General features: G+C 38.4%; 1 protein-coding gene across 4 annotated transcripts in view; it reads right to left on the bottom strand.

Annotated features, from left to right (window-relative positions):
• NPEPPS (aminopeptidase puromycin sensitive) overlaps nucleotides 1–20,761 on the bottom strand; it is a 117,113-nt gene that overhangs the window by 7,617 nt on the left and 88,735 nt on the right. For 3 of the 4 annotated variants that reach the window (XR_005555489.1, XM_039333152.1, XM_039333153.1), the window contains 6 exons: nucleotides 18,582–18,721; nucleotides 13,360–13,494; nucleotides 11,507–11,726; nucleotides 8,895–9,037; nucleotides 8,434–8,490; nucleotides 210–317 (listed from right to left, as the gene is read on the bottom strand). Coding sequence is in view for 3 of the 4 variants with exons in the window: in XM_039333152.1 (XP_039189086.1) it covers nucleotides 210–317; nucleotides 8,434–8,490; nucleotides 8,895–9,037; nucleotides 11,507–11,726; nucleotides 13,360–13,494; nucleotides 18,582–18,721 (803 nt within the window). In the remaining variant the exon portion in view is untranslated. The remainder of the gene's footprint in view (nucleotides 1–209; nucleotides 318–8,433; nucleotides 8,491–8,894; nucleotides 9,038–11,506; nucleotides 11,727–13,359; nucleotides 13,495–18,581; nucleotides 18,722–20,761) is intronic. The other variant, XM_039333151.1, reaches the window with a different exon arrangement.

The raw sequence follows: 20,761 nt of genomic DNA, 5'->3' as shown, positions 1-20,761 counted from the left end.
CTGCAACACCAATAGCCGTTTGAGATATCTCTTTTTCTTGGATATCGAGCTCTGCTATATGTTAGCTCTAAGGAATATATATTTAACAGAAATAAGAAGAAGGAAAGCAGTATCCTCAGGATGCTGAAAATGGTACTAAATTCCCAATTCCATTCTTCTGTTGCTTTTAGTGCACAGGATATAAACTTAGCATATGGCATTTTACTCACTGAAAGTGCAAAAGTAAGAACTTTCTGTATTAACTCTGGTTGCGATATTGCACCAAGTACACGTTCTATTCTGTTCTTCTCTTCCTGCATATCAGCTTGCTTGTGGAGCTGCAAAAAACAAAAGAACAATAACAAATAGTATATGATATTAGACTTCTTCCTCCCTTTCATATTCTACTTTAAACTAGGACCAGAGAAGCCAAATTAGAAATCTCTCAGCTTCTCAATACATGGCCAATGAGTAAGACACAAGAATATTTGCCACTTAGTTGGGGGGGGGTCATCAAAATTTTGCTATATTTCCCAGTACTGCAGTTGCAAGATTCATTTTACAGAAGAGCCAATAGATGGCATATTATCTTTATATAATGGCTATGGGAGTAATTTCCAAATCATCTCTATTTATTTCAGTAATGGTATTTGTTTTGAACTGTGCTATTTAAATATGCCATTTAGGCTGACACTCTTTTGCAGAACTAAGTACAACCAGAGGTCAAGAAAAGTTACTCTACGGTAGGGACAAATCTTTGTCCCATGAATAGATGTGGAAACCAACTAGCTTGCTAACTAGAAAGGAAATGAGTTTTAGAAAAATAATGGGGAACAAACATTGCAGACAAAGGAATATGATAGATGAAAATTGTTAGTTGTGATATAAAGGGGGCAATTTGCAGCCTAAGTGTCAACTTCTGGAACGAACCTGGCTGAAGCCATCTTTTTCGTTTTGAGTTGCCACATAGATGGGGGGAGAAGGAGAAAGTACTATGGCTATTTGTATCGCTAGTCAAAACATTAAGCAGTTCCATGGGAGTCAAGACCATTCCCGCAGGTGCAGGAAGGAGGAGCAAAGACGAATTGAGAAGCCTGCTAATTGCTTTTATTCGGTAGCATGATTTATTGCATCATACAGGGGAGGGGAGTGTTACTTTTAGTTACTTTGAATCTCTAGGGCAGTGGTTCTCAACCTGTGGGTCGGGACCCCATTTGGGGTCGAACGACCATTTCACGGGGGTCACCAAACAACACAGTCTGCCATTTTTTCCCCCTTTTCCTTAGCTGTGCTACTCCCTTTTATTCTATTGGCTTTTGAAAGCCAATAGAATAGACTCTCTTGAATAGAGTCTAATTCTATTGGCTTTCAAAAGCCAATAGGAATTGTCCAGGCTGTCTCTGCCCTGCTGAGCCCGCCAAAAGTCCCATTCTGCAAACGGTGCTGCACCAGTTGAGTAGTTCTCAACTTACGACCAGTTGAGTAGTCCTCGATTTACGACCGGTTGGGGGTCGCGGCATTAAAAAGGTTGAGAACCACTGCTCTAGGGAAACTTCAGAATTGGTTTCACTTTTGACTGCGTCGGTATTATGTATCCAATAAACATGTGCTTTGAGGAAACTTTAAGCCTCAGAGTTCTGCTTTTTGTGGTTTCATTAGTCGGAACGTTGACATTAACCCAACTCTCCAAAGAGTTGCTCTAAAATAGGAGGCTAGTGTTGAGTGATCCTGGGATTCTGAGCCCCGACCCTCTACCCAATTCTTTTGGGAGACTGCTGAAGACTCAGGGAAGATTCCAGAATGGAGAAAAAAGGAGGAAGCAGCAGCCAACCCCAGAGCTACATTTGCAGATGTAACCTGGATGGCCGCCCAGGCTATGGATGGAGCCTGCTAACCAGAGCATGGCTGAAAATCTGAATGGACAAATCTGATAGGCCAGTGATATGGGAGGAAGCTCTAGCTGTCGTAGACCTTTACTGCACTAAAGAAGTTCTCAAGGCTATCAAGACTGAGTTTCCCTTGATCACTACCCATGACTCTCTACCCCTTAAGCCCAAGTGCAGGGTGAAGAGACTGGCTGGCTGGGAATGGAAGTATCTGATGATGCTACATGGTCACTCAGTCGAAAGGATGAGAGAGAAATTCGACCGGCTGGATGTCAGGGAAGTAACCCCGATCACACGCTATGTAATCTCAGCTGAAGCCAAGGCCAGGGCAATGTAGTCACTTCCTACCTGCTGGAGCCCGAGTCTTGTTTCTATAGCTCGTGCTGCCTCCCTACTCCCCAAACCGGCTGCAGCATCAAGCCCAGGATCCAGGCAAAGCCCCCCACGCCTTCAGCAAGCTGCCCGAGTTAACCTCAACTGCAGCCTCAGTACTAGGGGCTTGCCTGGCACCTACCACACTGGGCACCTCCACCCCCTGTGGATCCACCACCAATCAGAGTTACTTTTGACTGGGATCTGGATAGGCTGGTGTTCTTTATGAACCAAGTGTGGGCCCACCTCAATCACTATGCTCTTGACTACCCTGACGAGAGAGTGATGGTATACGCGGTGGCAGGAAGCGTAGAAGGGGAAGTTGCGAAGTGGATGACCAAACTCCACAATGAAAATGCACTGGAGCTGGGGAACATAAACCTTTTCCTAGAAAAGCTGAGAGCCAGGTCTGAGGACGACTCCCAAACCCGGCAAGCCGAGGTGAAAATACGCAACCTGAAGCAAAGGGGCCGCCTGGCTAAGGAGTTTATGCGAAAATTCCAAAAAGTTGCAGGCAAAATAAGGCAATGGCTGGAGTGATTACTTATCCACTGTTTTAAGGACGGTTTGGATTATGACCTATATCAGGCCTGCACCTACCAGGGGATTCCTGAGCAGATCTGGAAGTGATACTGGATGACAATGACCTTAGACATCGAACTGAAGTGCTACAAGAAGCCCAGCGCCCCTGAATCAAAGCCCAGGCAAAGCCAAGAAAGATGCCAGTTTGGACAGCAACCAACCACGGCTTCCGATGCTAGTACCTCCCAGGCTCCTACTGGAGCTCCTATTAAGTGCTTCAGGTGCAACCAATAGGGACACCGGGCAGCCAAATGCCTAGCGCCAGCTCCCAGGGAAGGACCACCCCAGCTACAATCTCAAAATCAAAAAAGCCACAGCAACGGGGCTGTGAGAGGACAACTGGGAACATCAAAGCCAACCTGTTGAGGTCTGAGAGGGTGAGAGAGAGAGAACTCCAGTTGAACGCCAACGCCTGTATGACAGTGATTGACAAAGGTGAGAACGATCCAATGATGAGTCAAACCATCCCTCCTTTTGCCCTCCCTGCTAAATTCATAGTCCCTAAAACAGAGGCCCAAACAGAATTAGAAGTCCTAATAGATTCAGGCTGCACTCGATGCCTGATTAACCTCCTGTGCTTAAGCTAGGAATCCAAGCCAAGAAACTGTCCCTAGCCATGAGGTTTGAGCTGGTCAATGGGTTGTTAATTACGACAAACCTAACTGAACCAATATGGCTGGAGATAGGACAGCATTGGAGAATTATCTGGTTTGTAGTGATATCCAAAATGACTGAGGCTGTAATCCTGGGGTTGGCTTAGCTCGATTAGTGGTGACATACCATATGGTGGGAAAATGGAGTGAGAACTATAAGGTTAGGAATTGTGCCCCTACCTCCTCTTTATGACAGCTAAGAGAGAGAAGTCACCCCACTGGGGCCAGGCAGAAACTGACTTGAGACTTTGAAAATCGTCATTGAGCGATTACCAGGGTGCAACTTATCCCTAGTGAATACCGGGACCTAGCTGATGTGTTTAGTGAGAAAGAATGTGATGTGCTTTCCCCTCACCAAGCTACTGACTATGCAATAGAAATCTTGCCAGGGGTGAAACTCCCCAAGCCAAAGATGTATTCCATGATCCCCAGAGAATGACTGAACTACGAGAATACTTTGTTAAGAACCTGGCTAGGGATTTCATCTAGCCAGCAAAATCACACGGGGTTGCCCTTGTGTTGTTCAAAGAGAAAAAAGGTGGGACTCTGAGACTGTGCATGGATTTTAAAGGCTTCAGTGCTGTTAGCGTGGAGAATATGTACCCCCTTCCCCTGATAAGGAGACATGTTGGCCCATTTGGCAAAGGGAAAGATTTTTACTAAACTGGACTTGCAGGAGGCTTACTACTGAGTAAGGATTAAGGAAGGGAATGAATAGAAGATCGCCTTTAATTGCCCGCTGGGAAGCTTCCAATTCAGAATGATGCCTTTTGGTCTCCAGAGGGCTCATGCAGTATTCATGCAGTTGATAAATGAAGTGCTACATAATCACCTGTAAAAGGGGTTTTCAGTTTATCTTGACAATATCCTCATCTTTACAGAGACAATGGAGGAGCATGTCAAACTAGTCTGTGAGGTGCTTAAAATCAAACCTTTATGACAAACTGTCAAAATATGAGTTCCATCAAACTCACCTCAACTACCTGGGGTATTGAATATCGAGTGAAGGAATGGAGATGGACCCAGAGAAGGTCAAAGACGTTCTGGAATGGCAACCCCCTTGAACCCATAAGCAACTACAAAGTTTTTTTTTTTGGATTCGCTAACTTCTACCCATAGTTCATCCCCTCCTTCGCAAAAATAACCTTACTGATTACCGAACTCTTAAAAACACCCAACCCAACCTTTAAAGTGGACTATGGAGTGCCAAGCAACATTTGAACAATTCAAAAGATTGTTCACAGCAGAGCCAATCCTGAAACATCCCGATCCCGAAGAACAGTTCATCATTCAAGCAGATGAAAGTGAAGTTGCTGTGGGTGCAGTTCTTCAGAAAAATGACAAGGGGAAGCTGCAACCTTGTGCATATACCTCAAGAAAACTCACTGACACAGAACGGCATTGGGCTGTATGAGAGGAGGCATTTGCTATGTGATGGGCATTGATAACCTGGTGCCACTTCCTAGAAGGTAGTAAAATACCCTTTGAAGTATGGACTGACCATAAGAACCTCAAAGTGCTCAAAACCCCATCCAAATTATCTCCTAAACAAGTTCGATGGGCGCAACATTTCAATCATTTTAACTTTTCTCTCAAATACATTCCTGGAGGAAAGAAACTCCTAGCTGATGCCTTATCTAGGATGCCACAGTACAAGAGCCATCGAGAGAAGGTGATAAATGCTATCATCTTCTCCCTTCAAAAAGCCTCTCAAGTAACCACCAGGCATCAAACCCAAAAGCAATCAATCAGTTCTGATAGCGAATTGATCCAGAAACTCAGAACCGAATTGAAATCCGACCCCTGGTTTAGAGACAACAAACAGCTGTAAACCCATAGGAATGAATTAGCATGGAAAGGTTCCAAATTGTACCTTCCCAGCACCCTCAAGGTCCAGGCCCTGCAATGGAGCCATGATGCTAAGCAAGCTGGTCTCTTTGGATTCTTAAAACCTTTGCATTTAGTAAGACAGCAGTTCTAGTGGCCTGGAATGAAAAAAGACATTGAAAACTATTTTAAAAGCTGTGCAATTTGTGCTGCTATGAAGATCTGTAAGACCCCATGGACTATTATAACAAGTAGCGGAACCATCCCAGCCCTGGGAAGAAATTGCAATGGATTTTATTGTCGAACTCCCTGAAAACAGCGGGACCACCATGATTTGGACTGTCATTGACCTCTTTTCAAGGCAGGTTCACTTTATAGCCTGTCCTGGTCTCCCCTCTGCTCAGAAAGTAGAGAAACTGTTCCTGAAGCGTATCTACCAGCTTTATGGAGCTCTGAGAAGAATCGTACCAGATCGGGGGGTCCAGTTCACCTCAAAGTTTTGGCAGGAGTTTGTAAAACTGATTGGGTCCACCCAGGGATTCAGCTTGGCTTTTCATCTGAGTACGAATGGAGCCACTGGACGAGCGAACACAATGGTGGAGCAATAGTTGAGATGCTATATTAACTATCAGCAAACTAACTGGGCAAACCTCCTGCCTTTTGCTGAAGTGGCATACAACAATACTGTGCACAGGAGTACCGGTCTTACCTTCTTTAAAGTAGCAACAGGCAGTGCCCATGCCAGAGGACCTTCAGGAGCCCCCTCCTTATAGACACTAACCAAATGGGTAAATACACTGCACAGCGTTTGGGCGAACATTAAACAAGTTTGGAAAAAACCACAAAAATTTATAAGGAGCAAGCAGGTAATAGGTGATCTCCCCAGAGGTCTTTTCATATAGAAGAGAAGGTCTAACTCTCGACCAAATACTTAAGATTAAAACTACCTTGCAAGAAGGTGGGACCCAAATTCATTGGTCCTTTTGCCATTGTAAAGATTATTAACCCTGTCCAGTTGAGTTAAAGTTCCCATGACTATTGGAGAAAATACATCCAGTTTTCCATTGCAATTTGTTGAAACTAGTTACAGAAACAACCTTGAGGCCAATACCCCGAACCGGCCCAGGGCCCATCATAGTGAAGGGTGATACCCATTATGAAATAAAACGGATTCTTGACTCTAGGTTGTACAAGGGAAAACTACAGTATCTAATTCAATGGAAGGTCTACCCTTTGTCAGAAGCTACCTAGGTAAAGAGTAGAGACATAATGGCAGAAAGATTAATAAATAAATTTCATAACAAACATATCCAAAAGCCTAGGGAACCAACAGAAGATTAGTATCATATTAATATGTATTTATGCTTACTGTTTTGCTGGAAGTCCTTTCCCTTTTGGGGGTCTGACTGTCAACTTCTGAAACGAACCTGGCTGAAGCCATCTTTTTTGTTTTGAGTTGCCACACAGATGGGGGAAGAAGGGGGGGAAATAGTATGGCTTTGTATTGCTAGTCAAAACATTGAGCAATCCCATGGGAACCAAGTCATTCCCACAGGTGCAGAAAGGAGGAGTGAAGACGAATTGAGAAGACTGCTAATTGTTTTCATTGGGTAGCGTGAGTCATTGCATCGAAGAGGAGAGGGGAGTGTTACTTTTAGTTATTTTGAATCTCTAGGGCAGTGATGGCGAACCTTTTAGAGACCGAGTGTCCAAACTGCAACCCAAAACCCACTTATGCATCGTCGGGGGGGTATAGCCCATTGGGTGGGTGTGGCCCATTGGTTGGGCATGGCTGCAGTGGTAACAGCAGACTGGGTGGGACTAAAAAGTTCAATCAATCATTTCCAACTTTGCAAGATCTTTTTTTTTCCCGCGAGAAATTGAAATTGACTGATTGGTTGAACCTTTTTTTTTTTTTTGTACATGGTGGCGGAGGCCTAAAGTGAAAAGGTTTTATAAAAGCCAGCTGAAGGCCTAGGACTGGTGCGACAGCAGGCTTGCCCACAGAGAGAGCTCTGAGTTCCACTTCTGGCACCCATGCCATAGGTTCGCCACCACTGCTCTAGGGAAACTTCAGAATTGGTTTCACTTTTGACTGTGTTGATATTATGTATCTGGTAAACAAGTGCTTTGAGGAAACCTTAAGCCTCGGAGTTCAGCTTTATCTGGTTTCATTAGTCAGAACGTTGACACTAAGATCTGCAAAAGGGCTCCTCATATGCAACTTTCAAACAGAGTCTCAGTCCTTCTTCCTCAGAATGAGGAAAGCAATTAAGTTCTTGCAAGTGAATTCATCGCCTATGACAATGGAAATCACAAACAGCAAGTAATACTTTGGGAGGAAGATGAAGTACACATTGGAGAGTGGGAGACATATTTAAAAGAAAATATTTTGAAAATGAAAATGCCAAGTCAACAGCCACAAGAGTCAAAAGGAATTTCTTAACTTAAGTTAACTCACATATAATTTCCAATGGCAATATTGTTTCAAAAGATATCAAATTCAAATTACTGACAGAAAAACTAGATGAAAGATGGAGATCATGCCATCTTTCAGATACTATTGAGCTAAAATTCTCACTAGGCCAAACAAAGCTGAAAGTCCAGCAACATCTGAAAGGCTACAGATCCCTTTGTTGCAATGGCCAATTTGTAAAAAAAAAAAATTTTTTTTTGACAATGTATATGTATTAATTATACCCTGTAATTTTGAGGGAGGTCTGTCATTAACCAAACCTTATTTAATGTATAAAACTGATCTCTCCCTCATTCTCCGGAAGAAATAACAAGGCTAAATATAAAAGAAAGAGAAAAAGGAGAAAAGCTTAAAAATATTAACTAATATTTTAAATCTATTCCATTGCAATGAGAGGGATCCAAGCATAATTTTAAATCTCTTCCACTGTAATAATATTTAAAATTGAGTATTTCTAAAGCTATCTACTGTTATTCACATGGGAAAGAGCCAATTAAATGTTTACAGTAATTAAAACTGCAAGGCATCTATGGGCATCTTGCATATTGACACAGTATATTCTCCATAGATTTTTGTTGTTGTTGTTAATTGTGAAGTCGTGTCCGCTCCATTGTGACCCCATGATTTTTACATGCTCAGAAATACAAAGCATACGTACCTTTAGCATGGTATCTAAGGTTATACTGTCACCATGTTTTAAAACAGTTACATATACCTGGAAAGAAAAATAATTTTAAAGTAAAGTAACCTACTTTCTGTGATTGTATTCCTATCAGTCAGCTTAGGACATCCTTCCCTTTTATATTTCAACCTCCAAAGTTTAACCTGTCTCTACTCAAAGCTAGTCTGAGGAATTAAAAAAAAAATGCAACTATTCTACTAGCATTTGTCCTATACAGGCTATGGTTGTATCTATGGAAAGGAAATTTCTGACTGTAGACTGGGGAGAGATGATGGAAAATTGCTTAAAAAGACATTATTGTTCCATCCCCAGGAAAGAACCCAAAGCAGAGTAATTACATGTTAATCAGCCTTGTATGAAAGGCAGAATTTGAATCAAGAAGATTATGTGAAAAACTCAGATAACTACTGCAAAACAAATGTTTGAAAGCAACTTACAGAACTCCTTAGATCAGCAGACAGGATGTGCTTCCCTTCCACATGATCTTTAAACCGTCGCCGAGCTTCTTCCAAAGTTGCCTTGTGTCCAGCTTTTCCAAGCTTGCCCAAAACTAAACCTCTCAGAAGTGCATCTAGATGACCTGATGGAAAATAATAAAAAATAAGAAAGTTGTATTTTAAAAAGCTTTATTGTACATACATAGTATGAATTTGAACAAGATCACAGAATCCGAACTTAAAAGGACTCCCAATACCTTGAGCATGAAATCTAGGAAGTGTTCTGTAAAATATTCAGTCCTTCATTTCCTATACTCTCAACAATTTCTTTCAGCAACTATCATGAATGCCAGTTTCAAAAGTTTATGTCTTAGATCTGCAAAAAACTTAAATATTTTCCATGACATTGATATGTCTGTGACTATTAATAGCATTAATGAAAGAAAATGAACTCCACATCAACAATTTCCATAAAAAAATTATCTGGACTGAATTGTCAAAGAAAAGCATGCTGACTTATATAACAGAAGCAACATGCTTGAGAGAGGCACTATCAATTGAATTGCAACATATCAGACAAGCATTCACTGTAAATGCTTGTCTGATACACTGATCAGGTTCCCATGATATGCTAAGCTATATTGTGATTTTTATGTAGCAAATCATATATAGACTTCAATCTGTATAATCTTGTTTGTGCCAAGAAGTTCTTCAGTTCTGGATGAGAAGCGAAAAGTTTTCAAGGAAAAACAAAGTTTTTTGAAAAAGCATCTTTGGGACAATAATGACCTGAATGAATGAGAATCTCCACAGACATAATCCTGTTTGATTTTGGCTAATCTAGTGTGCCTAGAATTTGCTGGTTGTTAATAGTCAGCACTCTTTTCCAGGATTAAAGAAGGGTTCTTAGTAATGCAATAAAGTAGAGTCACTAAAGAAACATCATTTCTGCTGCTCCGTCATTGGGTGGTTTTTTTTTGGCAGTAATGGATTTATTCAAAGGTTAATTAGGATCACAAAGGAGCCAGCTGTAGACCCAGTTGTGCTCTGTTCCTCTGCAAGTTAGTTCTAATCCTTACCAAGCCTTTGCACATCCTCACTATTACGAAAAAGGTTTCTTTTAATAGGTGAGTCAAAAATTATTCTCTATTCCTGATTTAAAAATAGGATCAAGATTTAAGGCAAATTTAATCATAAACAGTATAGAATTTTAAAAATTAAGTTTCCTCTTAGATTAAGTTTGGAAGTGTATGGTAAACTACCATTCAATAACATACAGAAATCGCTAGGTCCATCTAGTTTGTCATATCCCATCACTCAGATCACTTCATTCTGAATCAACTAAAGTTTTTATATTATCTTTAAAGGAATCTTGGTATAAAATGTATTATAATAATCAATTCCATATACCGTATATGCCGGCGTATTAGGTGACCCGGCGTATAAGACGACCCCCGTCTTTGACGACGATTTTAATGCTTGCGGAAGTCGCCTTATACACCGGCATATACAGTATCATTTAGAAAATGTAAAGCAAAATTCACTTGCTCCAGATGAACTCATAGGCTGTATACCAGCTTAAACTACAATTCAGTTTATCCAAGTACTATAAAGTGCTGCATTTTTCAAGGAACCAAAAGCATATCAAAGACTACTTATGAATACCCAGCCAGAGGATTAGTTTGTAAGTGACAGCACCTCAGTGTTTTCTGAATTAAATTTCAATCTGTTCACATTCAGACAGTTTTAGAACTCTACAGATTCTCTACAGTGCATAAATGGAACCCAGAAGTATAGCTGGATATCGTACACATGCTAATAACTCATGGCCCCAGATGACTATCTCCAGCAATATCATCATTCTCTTGAATGAATCCTCATCAAATTGGAGAAAGAAATTTTGGAACCGGTGACAAGAAGATCTTCCCTCCTGATTATTTCTTAGGCTACTCCTTTAAATTTCTGGTTTTGTTTCTGCTGGTTTGAACTTTGAACAAAGCTTGCTGCCTTTTTCTCATTATAAGAATCTTCTGATCTAGGTTGCCAGATTTTTTGTCTTCACTGGCATACCCTGAACAGATCAAGCTACTTCAGATAGAAGTGAAAAAGCAACACACTTCTTATACTATTATTCTGGCAACAGTATTCTGCTTCTTCAGCCCAATTTATATAATTGATCCAACAATACATCTTAATTAATGGTACCAATGCTTCTGAGAAATCTAGAAGAACCACATGGACCATATTCTAAATATTTTTAATATATCCAATCTATCTGTACATCATACGTAATACCTGGAATAGATGAAATGAAGGTGAAAGAAATAACTGGTATACTGTAGGGTATGATTACTAATACAATCTCACTTCTGATTAATTGTACTGACTCTGGGTCTTCTACCTTATTCCAAGCAGAAACCAAACCCTCAGCAGTTCAACCATCTGAAATTGCAAAAAAAATCCATAGCAAGCCTTAGAAACCAATTTGCAGGGGAAACTATCGAAGTTGGTCCCTATTCCTAAATATTTTAGAAATCTAAGTCTCTGATAGCAAAAAGGGGCAAGATAAAACTAAAATAATGAAGGATCAAAGTATTCATAATTCTTCATACCCTCACCAGGCCTGGGGTCCCAGCCCAGTTTTTCTCCTATTGGTGAAAAGATATCACAGATGAATGCCTGAATTTCTTCGTAGAAGTCTGTGTGGGATAAGAGAGTTGAGAGAATCCCCAGGTTACAGCTTAGGTCGCTCCAGACAGTATAGTTGGGCTCATTCACAAAAGCTTCCATGATTTTTAGAACCTCTACAGTGCTAATAATTCCAGCTCTGGCCTGAGAGAAGAAAAACAAGTAAGTTACACTCCAAACCAAAAGAAATATTCAATCTTACCAAAAGAAAAAGCTATGTAGATTTTTCTCATATGGATAACGGTTGTAGAAGAACACTTGGCTCCTTGTTATAAATTATACAGAGTCATTTAGACTAGAGTATGTCTAACAAGAGGTAGGATGTCAATACAGAGCCAGAAACTTCTAATCTATCAATCCAAGCCATATACAAAAGTAGTAAACAACAACAGAAGAATATTGCTATTTCTATGATTTCAAAAACTCAGGCAGTTACTGAAAATTCTAGCTGCCAAACATTTACAGCTATAGGTAGTTTTCAACTTACGACCATAATGGACCCTGGAATTTCAGCTGTAAGTGTTGCAGTCATAAGTCATATGGCTGGACTCGATTTTACCACTATTTTTTAGAGGCAAGTCTCCACATTTGTTAAGTGAATCACATGATGATTAAGAGAATCACATGGTCATAAAGAGAATCCAACATATCCAATGGTATTTTAGCTGAAAATTGGCAAAAAAAAAAAAATCACAAATCACACTCTGGTGATCACAAAATTGCCTCCAATAGTAATGTGATCACAAAACCATAGGGGGAGGGATAGTTGTTTAAATAGCTTTTTAAAAAAATCTGTCATAATTTCAAATAGTCATTAAGTAACTGGTCGTAAGTCAAGAATTACCTGTAGTGTATTTGTGGATGTCGGCAATTGATAATAGTTACCGCATGAACTTGAAAGCAATTCAAATCACTTTGGTGATTGAAAGTTCAAACTTAATGGCACTCTCCATTAAGTGAATGTGTGTCGCCAAATCCTTCACAAGCCCCTATGATTTCAGCATTATATTATATTTTATCATTATCATTATAAAGCATTAATATTTGAAGAATACCTACCATCTCTAAAGAAGGAGACAAATTAATTTTGAGTTGAAATTAACAACCCTGAAATCAATCTACTCTGGTTTATTGAGGTGGTATGAAACAAAAAGGAAAATTGTGGAAGTCATTCAATTTAATACCCTGATTCTAAAAACATCTCTGAAAACAATACAGCATGAGTTGTTTGGAATATAAAATAGTGACAAAATCATATAATTCCACACTTAGCAATGGCACAGTTTAGTACTTGGTGGGGAATTCCATACTTGTTCTTAAAAATAAAAAGTTGCTAGCAGAGTAACTGATAGTTACAAAATCCCAGATACATCTTATATGAAATACCAGAAGATTGCTTCCAAGAATCCAATAATGAAAAATAATAGAAATAGCAGGAATCAACCTTTCATAGTACTTTAAATAAAAAAAAAATATTCAGCTTGCAGAATATTTCTCAGGGGTGTTTGGATTTCCATCTGGTACTTTATATATGTCATTTATTCATGCTTCAGTGTATTTCATACTTAAAGCTACTGACACGAAATCAGAAGCAATTTATTAGAAAACAGCACTACAGTTAAAAGTTTAAGACTAGGACTGCAGATATATGAAGTTCATTAATTCAAAATATATTGTGCCTCCAGATGTAGTACGATTCTTGAAGGAGAAAGAAAAAGGAGACAAGATAAAAAGCCGAGGGAAAAATATTAACAAAAGGAACAAGATATCCACTTACCAAGGAAAAGAGATCATTTTGCAGCCCTAGTCTGTCCACAGGGAGTAAGGAGAGATCACGGATAGCTGGAAGTAAAGCCTCCAGCATGTCAGGACTGTATTGTGTCCGATAAAATCCCACAGTTCCCAGATTTAGCTGAAAACATTGGGAGTGAGATTCAGCAGTTGGAGACAATACACAATGACATCCAACACATTAAATCAAATACAGAGAACAGAATAACATGGCAAGATTTAATAATGTCTAACAATAATATACAGGTAGCCCTCAATTTACGGCCATAATTGAGATTGAAATCTTGTTCACAGAGTGATGTGATAATTAAGTAAAATGCTCACAAGACTGATTTCAGAATCAGAATAGAGCTGGAAAGGACCTTGGAGGTCTTCTAATCGAAAACCCTGTTCAAGAAGGAGCCCCCTATACCATTTCAGACAAGTGACTGTACAGTTTCTTCTTAAAAAATTCCAGTGATGAAGCAGTTACAACATCTGGAGGCAAGCTGTTCCACTGGTTAATTGTTCTCACTGTTAGGAAGTTTCTCCTTAATTCCAAATTCCTTCTCTCCTTGATTACTTTCCATCCATTGTTTTTGTCTTGCCTTCTGGTGCTTTAGAAAATAACTTGACCCTCTCTTCTTTATGACAGACTCTCAAATACTGGAATACTGCTATCATATCACCCCTAGTCCTTTTCTCTAGACTGGCCATACCCAATTCCTGCAAATGTTTTTCTGTCTCCAGGATTTTAATCATCTTAGTGGCTCTTCTTTGCACTTTTTCCCAAAGTTTCAACATATTTTTTGTAATGTGGCAACCAAAATTGGATGCAGTATTCCAGGTGTGATCTTACTAAAGCTTTATAAAGCAGTACTAATACTTCACATGATTTGATTCTATGCCTTTGTTTATACAGCCAAGGATTGTATTAGCTTCTTTGGCTGTTGTCACACACTGCTAGCTCATATTTAAATACTCATCCACTAGGACTCCAAGATCCCTGTCACAGTTATTATTTTTAAACCAGGTTTCACCTAATTTGTACTTGTACTTTTGGTTTTTCTTGCCTACATGTAAAACTTGCTTTTCTCCACATTAAATTTTATATTGTTGGATAGGGCCCATTGTTCAAGTCTGTCAAGATATTTTTGGATCCTGAGCTTGTCTTCTGGGGTGTTAGCTATTCCTGCCAGTTTAGTGTCATCTGCAAATTTGATGAGTTCCCCTTCTATTCCCTCTTCTAAGTCATTTATGAATATATTGAAGAGTACTGAGCCTAAGACAGAACCGTGTGGTATCCCACTGTTTACTTCCCTCCATGTAAATGTAGCACCATTAAAGACAACTCGTTGAGTATGGTTTGTCAGCCAGTTAGAAATCCATCCGGTGGTGATGCTTTCTATGCCACATTTTTCTAGGTTACCAAGTAGGTTGTGGCCTACTTTGTCAAATGGCTTGCTGTAAGTATACTATATCCGTAGCATTTTGCTGGTCTATTAATTTACTTACTTTGTCAAAGAATGAAATACGATTGGTTTGGCATGATTTATTTTTAACAAATCCATGCTGGCTTTTAGTTATATCTTTATTTTTTTTCTAGATGTTCGCAGATCTGTTTTTTGATTATCTTTTCCACTATCTTCCCAGGTATTGATGTTAGACTGATTGGTTTGCAGTTTTCTGGGTCTGTTTTTTTCCCCTTTTTTGATGATGGGAACCACATCAGCTGTTTCAAGATTTTTGAAAGATATGGTACAATTGTTCTGAGATAATATCTGTCAGTTCCTTCAGAACTCTGAGATGTAATCTATCAGGGCCCAATGATTTATATTCATCAAGGCTAGACAGATGTTCTCTTATCTTGCTTATTGTAATTTTTATTCCTAGTCTGTCTTTTACAGTTATGTTTTTGATAGGATGAGCTACAGTTTCCTTTTGCGTGAAGATTGATGCAAAGAATGAATTAAACAGCTCTCCTTTCTACTGCCTATTACTTCCTTGCCACCTTCTCTCTTAAGAGGACCGACTATTTCCTTGACTTTTTTCTTGTTATTTATATGTTGAACCTTTTTTTTATTATCTTTAACTTTTGTTGCAAGTCTTTGTTCATTCTGAGACTTTACTTTCGTGACTTTATCCTTGCAGATTTGGGCTATTTGCTGATACCCTGCCTTAATTATATGTCCCTTTCCAATTTTTATATTTGCTCTTTTTGTCTTTCAGTTTATCAGAGAGATCTTTGTGCAACCATGCTGGTTTCTTCTTGGATTTCTTATTTTCTTTTTCAGTGATATTATGCTGGACTGGGCTTTTATGATCATATTTTTCAGAGTTTCTCACGCTTCTTGAATTATTTTACCCTTTAGGATTTTCATCCATGGAATTTTTCTTAGATTCTCTCTGAGTTTGTTAAAATCAGCTCTTCTGAAGTTTAAGACACTGGCTGGATTATGGCCTATTGCTTGACCGCAAATGGAAATCATGTGATCATGGGGTGCTTGTCAGCCAGTTGTAAATGCAATCATATGACTACTGGTGGTAGTATTACATTTTATGATGCCCAGAAGTGCTTTATGGCCCATGAGCTGTGGTAACTTTGAACAATCATTAAACAACCACTCAAAAATCAAGAACTATTTGTAACATATTCTGTTATCACCAGCTTTAGAAAAGAAGGGGTTGTTCCAGCAAGGACAAAAGCAAAATCAAAGTTACTTAATTATGAAGTTGACAATTCTCCAGCTGGCTCATTGTTATTAGTGACATGGAGACCAGATACATTTTACATGATCTTCTCCTTTGAGATCATGTGTGCAGTAGCTAAATTTCAGGTTGCTGCATGAAAGCAAGATATATTTACCTTTATTTTAAAATAACCCAAAGATGCTTTTCCATGAGGCAACTGGACTTTCTTGTTTTTCTTTGAAGACATTTCACTTCTCATCCAAGAAGCTTCTTCAGCTCTGAGTGGGTGGTGGGAAATGAAAGGATTTATATTCCTTGCAGATAGGCTGTTCATTTGCATTCTTTTAGCAAGTTGTTAAAGCTACCTGGAGGCTTATCTGTATCTTCAGGATCATCTGAGTAGTGTAAATGGGTGTGGAGCCTTCTTGGAACTGTTGAAAGGACTGTGTTGTACACTGAAGATAGATGATGTCGGATCCTTTCTCCTCTGTTCAGAGAGGGCTGTTCAATTTTGACATAGATGGGATCTTTGATTCCTCTTTCAAACCAGCGGTCCCCTCTGTCCAAAATGTGGACTTTGCTGTCTTCGAAAGAGTGGCCTTTGTCTTTTAAATGCAGATGGACTGCTGACTCTTGTCCTGATGGGTTTGTTCTCCTATATTGTGCCATACATTTATGAAGTTGTTGTTTCATTTCCCTAATGTACACATCTACACATGGCTCACTGCACTGCATATACCACATTGCTCAGTTTGTGTCTGGGTGTTTTATCCTTGGGGTGGACAAGCTTCTGCCTTAATGTGTTCTTAGGTTTGAAGCGTGCACGTATGTTGTGTTGGCTGAAGATCCTCCTGAGCTTTTCCGATATTCCTGCAACATATGGAATGACTACATTGCTTTGTTTATTGTTTTCTTTGTCTGTTACTATTAACTGTAGGGATATATACTTTTATTTTTATTTTATACCTGTTAATATTTTAGATTTATCACCTGGAAAAATAACTGTATTAACTGTATTAAGAGGAATGAATGAATCCTATAAAATTATGTTCAAGCTATTCCTTTTTTAAATTACTTGACAAAATCAAGGGACTCTTCAAACCCAAGCTGCAATGCAACTTTTACACGTGGCCTCACTTTTATCTTGTTTAAAATGAAGAGGATCATTTGCACTTAATTATTCATTTTTAACTGAACCTTGTTTATAACCTATTAACTTTTAGGCCACAGTTTCTGGCATTATCCTCTATTATTCTCTACATGGTTTGCAACTATAGATAGTTGCTAATTTTGACTGTTTAAATTTTATTGTATGTTTCATAATTTTTCCGTTTATTTTCTCTGACAAACTTACAAGTGAATCAGACTATGATTTCTCAATGCAGTAAAATTTAAATTTAGAAATGATCTGGGAAAAACTGAGTCTTGAACCTAAACCCAGGAAATTATCACAACAAAATCATTGGAGAATACTAATATATTTCCTCTTTACAACCCTCCCAGAATTACTGTTGCCTCATTTGGCAAAAGAAAGGAGCAGTAATGGTAAGATGCACAACTAGAGTTTCCCAGTTTTGATATCAATTGACATTTCCTTCAGCATATGCTGCAATCAACATCTTATCTATTAAATATGTCAAGAATTTCTAACTTTGGTAAACAAAGTGATGATAACTTCTTTTATGCAATTAAAGTGATGTGGACACTAACAGAGATCTTCTAGACGTGTATTATTTTAGCCAAGGATACTGGATTGCTTAATATAGCATATCAAAATAATAGTATTAGAATACAGAACTACTATTATTTTGAGATATATATTATTGTATATAGTAGAATAAAATAACTTTTACAAAACTCTAGATCAATACTGACAAAACAACAGCCACTGAAAAAGCTACTCCTATAAAACAAATATTGGAAGGGAAGAAAGTTAAGGACAATTGTTTAGATTATCAACACTGTGATAATCTCTGGCAAAATTATGACAAGATAATTATGACTTAATATCAGATTCTTAGAGAAGAATTTTATAGTACTAAAAGAAGCCCAGCAATGAAGCAAGAAATCTAAGCACTTAGAGATGACAAAAACTGTAAGGAATGCACACAGTTAACTATGTATAATGGAAAGCCATTTCTACTGAGAAATTGTTAAACAATGAACTTTAACTGGATCACCAAGTTAACAATCATCTCCATCATGCATGGTCATTAGGTATCTTTCCTAATACTAATAAGTAGGTTTTTTACAAAATCATAGGAACATTTGAACATTTAATAGCAAACAAAATAAATTAACATGGGAAGCTTATACTAAAAGTCATAAACTGAACATGGAAGAAACAATTCCAGTGTCCTTGTATATGGGCTATTGGTGGCATTACATTAAGAGAACAAGGCAGCTCTGAAAAAAAATTAACTGTTCTCTTTTCTCCTGACTAATCAAGGACTAGGAAGAATAAGATAAGACAATAGGTTGGACAATTATATAGACTTAGGGAGTGTATATATACACACTTTTTTTATTATAACTCACCTTAATCCACTGCTCTGGTTTCACATCTTTCAAAACTAAAGTTAACTCAGGCTTGTCCATTAATACTTGCATTTTGGCATGGGTTGGATCATCACTTGTACAAATGGTAATGGGAATCATCCACAAAGGGCAATCTTCCCCTATATAAAAGAAGAGAAGGACACCTGACAGAACAGGGTATGATGTGGTCTATTGTCCAGTCCCCCAAAACATATTTGAGGATTTATGGAATAAGAAGCAAAATCACAGCTGCTTTCACCCAGCACATTTGTAGAATGGAAATCCAATCATTCTGCAAAAACAAATTTATTCAAGGTCTATACCTTCCCTGAAACAACTGGTACTCTAACGACTTAAATTTTATGCAAAGAATGATAACACTGAATTTACTTTCTGGGTCTCATAGAACTATATTTTAGGATGACTCAGGCAGTCACCTGTAAATAAAACCTGTTATTTAAATGAACATACATATTTACATATTCACATGAACTATTACTCTTGTTCTCTATAACAAATGAGAAAGGATAAGTAAAAACAAAATAAAAAACCAGTTGTAGATTAATCATGAAAATTTAATAATTTAGGGATATCTCGTATTTCAGTTGTACTTACAACTGAAGCAAAGAAGTACTTACGTATAACACAACAGGTACCATCATAATTACTAACAAAACATTGTATATGTTGATCTTCCTTTTCAAATAAACATCCTTTTCAAAAATCAATTGAATAAATTGCCTTCAAACTCAAATTCTAATCAACAGCTACTATTTTTTATCAAAATAATTAAAATTCAGCTCTATTCTAAATTGGCAAACATTTAGTTTGTTTTCATTTTGTGCTTTAATAAGGAGCCTACAGTTCAACTTGATTATACAAGTCATCTAAGTAATTTGCTTTCAATACCATTTTCTCAACTGCAGGTACAGTATTCTAGGATTATGATTTTTTTTAAACTATCCAGTAATTCCTTGAATTGGGGTGGAGTCAGGGCGACTGAATGGAGCTCAAGTGTGTTTATTGGCCAGATGCCCTTCGAGTCGCCTATGTGGAGTTTGTAGCAGACAATTACTCATTGTGCTCAGAGAGAAATATCTGCCTCTACCTAGGATCGAATTCACAGCCTCCTGATAGCGAGGCAAGATGCATCTACTTAATACTTACTAACTGTTCATGTATATACATTTATTCAGGGAAGAAATATTCATGCCTTTTAGATTTTCTGACTTTTTGCATAACTTGCCAATGAATGTAATGGGAGTTTCATATGAATTATGATTAAGAGAACCTGAGTAAATAACACAACCAGGCTTATTTCTTGTTTAATTTATTGATTTATTACATAAACAAAGTAATCTAGCATGCACTGTTCCAGTGTGAAAAAGTAATCATCCTCTTAGATTCAGTAACACCTTTGACTGGAACATCTTTAGGTGCTATGCCTGTGTTCAGTAATTGGTGATTAATGTCTCACATCACCTTTTCAGGTTCTTTCTACCAGAATGAACTACTTCAAATTACTAACATTTGACAATATTCAAGCATGATTTGCTTACTCTGGTCCTGCCACAATATTTCTGTGGGGTTTAGTGGTGGTGGTGGTGGTGTTCAGATTCATACTTGCTTGTTTGAGATTGTTGCTTTGCTACATAAAATACATCTGTTTCTGCTTATGGACAGATAGTTGAAGTTGCCGGAACTTTAGGCAAGTGACCACATCATAGTGGAATTCAATATAATGCAAACACAAGCAATAGAATATAATCCAACCAGTGTCTTAGATTGTAAAAGGATCGATATTAACAAACTCAGAGAGAGCCTAAGAATAATTCCATGGATAAAAATCTTAAAGGATAAAGCAACTCAAGAAGCATGGAAAACATTGAAAAATATGATCATAAAAGCCCAGTCCAACATAATATCACTGAAAAAGAAAAACAAGAAATCCAAAACCAGATCTCTCTGATAAACTGAAAGACAAAAAGGGTAAGTACAAAAAAAGGGAAAGAGAAAACTTCCGGTGGTGACGGCCGTGGCGATGGCGGCTTTCTTCAGCCGTCCGCCCTGGGATGTGTCAAAGCCAGCTGAGACAGCGAGCAACAGCTGTCTCGCGGCTTGGAACCTCTCTCCCGGGCGAAGGGGAGGGGGTGAGCTTTCCTCAGATAGTGGTAGAGCTC

Source organism: Crotalus tigris, unplaced genomic scaffold (genome assembly GCF_016545835.1).
Source record: "Crotalus tigris isolate CLP2741 ecotype Arizona unplaced genomic scaffold, ASM1654583v1 scf7180000024472.5447098, whole genome shotgun sequence".
In the NCBI taxonomy this organism is placed as follows: domain Eukaryota; kingdom Metazoa; phylum Chordata; class Lepidosauria; order Squamata; family Viperidae; genus Crotalus; species Crotalus tigris.
This window is presented reverse-complemented; position numbering and strand designations above follow the sequence as displayed.